Source organism: Anneissia japonica, unplaced genomic scaffold, assembly GCF_011630105.1.
Source record: "Anneissia japonica isolate Jap-2015-1 unplaced genomic scaffold, ASM1163010v1 scaffold1302_len1884557_cov193, whole genome shotgun sequence".
NCBI classification, from domain to species: domain Eukaryota; kingdom Metazoa; phylum Echinodermata; class Crinoidea; order Comatulida; family Comatulidae; genus Anneissia; species Anneissia japonica.
In genome coordinates this window covers 1,081,141-1,084,954 of record NW_022736804.1, presented here as the reverse complement: position 1 = coordinate 1,084,954, position 3,814 = coordinate 1,081,141, and the positions used below count along the sequence as shown (strand labels likewise).

General features: G+C 38.8%; 1 protein-coding gene across 1 annotated transcript in view; it reads left to right on the top strand.

Moving 5' to 3' along the window:
• Positions 1-3,394, top strand: part of LOC117116860 — a 4,272-nt gene extending 878 nt beyond the window's left edge. Inside the window, exons 2-4 of the mRNA XM_033260961.1 lie at positions 1,549-2,106; positions 2,875-2,958; positions 3,282-3,394. Coding sequence (XP_033116852.1) covers positions 1,584-2,106; positions 2,875-2,958; positions 3,282-3,394 — 720 coding nt within the window. The 5' untranslated portion in view covers positions 1,549-1,583. The remainder of the gene's footprint in view (positions 1-1,548; positions 2,107-2,874; positions 2,959-3,281) is intronic.
• The last annotated feature ends 420 nt before the right edge of the window (positions 3,395-3,814 follow it).

The following is a 3,814-nucleotide window of genomic DNA, read 5'->3' as shown; positions in this document are numbered from 1 at the left end:
TGAATTGTAATAACAACCATTGTTCATTGGCATTATCATTATTCATTTTAATAGAATTATTTTATAAAATTTAACTTGTGGACGGAGGGTCATGCTTGTGGAAAGTTATTGTTATTTGTAATTTCTCGGTTGGCCTATATCATTTCTGTGTAATGCTCATAGGGGAAAGGGGAAATATGCCCTATATAAATATAACGTTTTTATTATTATTATTATTATTAATCTTATTATTATTAATATTTATACTCGACATACAGTTTTTTTTAGAATGTATGGAGCCATTTTGACCTAAATAATGATATGCCTAATACAATCTCGACTAGATACAGTACATATTAATTTTCATCAATATTCTGGCCCCAAACCTAGACTAGGAAAAAACAGGAATGTTGATCGAGGAGATTTTTTACTTCTAGAGGTTACTGTGTATAGTCAAACTGCTCTCTATGTTATTCCTGGGTTGTTTTGATCTGTAAATATCTGCTGTATCTAGAAAAAAGCTTTTTCAATCCTCAAAATGTGGCCGGGATATTCTTGAAATCGTGCCAGTGAATTCCCTTTCCGCTATGACTTAGGGGTTGCATACGTTGCTATACAAAAATCAATCAACCACCTTAAAGGGAAAGGCTCCTTAAAGAATTTCATTAAATTTCCTAAAGGATTCTAGCATTTTTTTTCATAATAAAAAAAAAATTTTGTATTAAAATACTCTCATTGTTAAGACCCTTTGGAAACGGTATTGGAGTGAAATTTCCAGGAATCTAGATTTGCTACATCCTTATTTTATACTTTCATTTCCAACATTAGTGCATGCTAAAGGTGGGTGTTGAGACTCCTGGTATGTTCTCCCTATTTTTTAAGAATTTTGCAATAAAGTATTTGATCTACTAACAGTCTAATAGTGTTATATCAGGCCATAGATTTGCCAATGAAACCCTGCATGTTTTCATCTTAGCCCAGTCCCAACCATGTACTGTAATATTTGAGAATGCTATTTCTGGAACTTAAAGTTTAATCCATCCATTTTTGTTTCGCCGCACACCCAGCCTAACGCGCCTGGTACTCGCCCTCCCTATTTTCTCCCAAAAACATATTTGATATAATTAAAAATTGAACGGCAAATGTCAAATTAAGACAATTTAGAATAAATATTTTAAGTGTGCGAATGCAATTTCTGGGCATATAGTGTAGTTTTTTGTGTTTTTTTTTCGCCTCAGCCACAACCATGGTGGTTTTGAGGTGGGTGTAAACTTTCCTGGTATTTGCCATTTTCTCTCACTTTACGTACCGTATTTCAAATTAAACGTCAGCAATACTGTTAAATTAAGACACATGAGTTCAATTGCAACCGTGGTGGGTTTTGACTAGGTGGGCGTGGCCATTCTAGTACTTGTTCCCCTCGGAAATTTGTTAACCCCCTTCCCCGTTTGAAGATAGGATGCTCAGCTTGCGTATTCAAGGTGTAGCTTTCTGTTTTGGATTACTCGATGCCTTTTATTGATTGGATATTACGTTTGGTTTTGTTTTTCTCTCATTCTCCTTTCAAAGGCTTTCATCAACACTGTAGTGTGGATCAGCCAGGAATGACACCTACTCAGCCGTTCGGGGTGGATTGTGAACTAACTGATTGCATTTGGGGAAAAAAGGGTGATAACTTTGAGAAGTGTAAAACGGATTGCACACACACGATCGCAAGCTGCACAGACTATCTCAAACGGTATGAAGATAATAGTGAAAACACTCCTCCTGTCCCCAATAATCCATCCTCTGTCCCCAGTGAAATGAACCCAGAGGGCAGTGGACAGACGCGGGATCATGACGACAGTACTAAGATGGTTTCTACAGCAAACATGGAATCGTCTGAGCCGCACGCGACAACACAACACAATACGTCGGGAGATCAAAGCGAAATCACTAATACGATCGGATACCATGTTACAGGGGATAGTGCCCTGGTTAGTGATTTGGAAACAGATGAAAAAACAGTCTCTGACAACACGGACAACTCCGTTAGTTTTCAGCATCAGGAAATTGAAGTAATAAGTACGGAATATCACAGCACACACGGCGGCAGGGTGACAGTATCGGATACAACGACAGTGACAGGTACGTTATCTAGAAACGTATACCGGTATTGTCTATTAGTCGGGGCACGCTGCGTTGTACGACCGTCGCGCCGGCCGACAAAACTTCGACGCGAGGACGTCTACTGATTGTCGGCGGCAGTCTTAGCGAACCGTCAATAATAACAATCTAATACACGCGCATCGTCGCATTACATTATCTTTAAGCTTGGTTTCAATAAAATCGCTACACAGTCGCTACAGCGTTTTCACTGCAATTCTTGCACTGCGTAGCTGTCCCCATCGCAATCAGGGAGGCTCCCTGATTCAACGGACAAATTAGAATCATGCTACGGAGTCGGCGATTCCGTGTAGTGATTTTATGGAAACCATGCTTAAGACCTCCTTGTAAATCGTGAATGCTCCCCGACGATTTGACTGACCAATTAGCATCGCCAAAAATTGGTACGGCGATGGCGTGTCTATAGCAATTTTATGGAAACAGGGCTTACTGTATACCATCGCGTCGGCCTACGACCGTCTGCACAGTGTGTACTTGGCTTTACTGTATATCCTTTTTCTTTAATTACTTTATTGAAAAAGCTTTCATTATCATAATAATATACTCAGCAGCTTCACTAACATCATTGTTATCATCATCATTATTATTACTAATATAGTATTATAATTTATTATTATTTTCATCATCATTATGAATATTATTGTTATCGTTATTTGTAATTGTTGTTATTCTTAACATCATCATCATCATCATTAATATACTGACTTTAGAATACTCTCCATTTTGTAGGAATAATGACTACCGATAAGCCTATTGGAAGCGGTAGTGACACGAATGAACGAACAACAAAAACAGATGACAATATCAGGGCTGGTAGGTTTCACTCAAAGCATTATGCATGTGTTATAACTGGTTGCGTTTTACCTGTTGCTTAAATCACCATCTTCAACGATAATTATAATAACCACTCAACGTCATCATCATTGGAAAAGACAGAAAATAAATTATCTCGGAAATCTGTCTTCTTGCTGTATTCCATGTTTTCAGAGATAATTATCTTGCACCCTCGGAAACTCCGAAAGTCACTTTAGACTTCCGTACGTAAGTGTCTTATTTAGCTTCTTCTGTAAAACAGTGCCAGAAAGGACCACCACCAACTAACAACACATCAAATTATCTGTATACCCATTCGCTAGATTCCGAAATAAATATAATAAAGCCTGGACTGCGACCCGTGCGGGAGCGAAGTCCAGCGGCATCTCGGGTGAATTGGAAACTACGCCGACGGGAGCCATTCGGCTCTTCTTAATGAAGTGGCGTATTTAGGGGTAAGCGAGGGTAGTAATGAGCACCCACCTATTTCGAGACTCCTACATATGCCAAAACTAGGAGAGTCAAGTCTTACGAGCGCATTATACTGGGGCCAGGAGGCCGGCAAGGGGCCCCAGCAGGCTCCGGAAAATGTGTGTTATTTTGCGTGAAAAAAAAAAACAGAATTGAGAGGTTTCACCGCGTTAATTTCTATAAAACATTTAACAAAAAAAATCAGCCTTAACGCAATGTGTAAACAAGAAAAGGTACACTTATTATATAATCATGAACCTCCGATGAAGGCCTCTTTAAAGTAGGTCTTAAAAGCAGGCATGTTGTTTTATTACACTGCAAGCATTTTATTGGACATGAGAAAGTGTAGGCCTATTTATCTTATTATCGCTTTCATATCATTTCC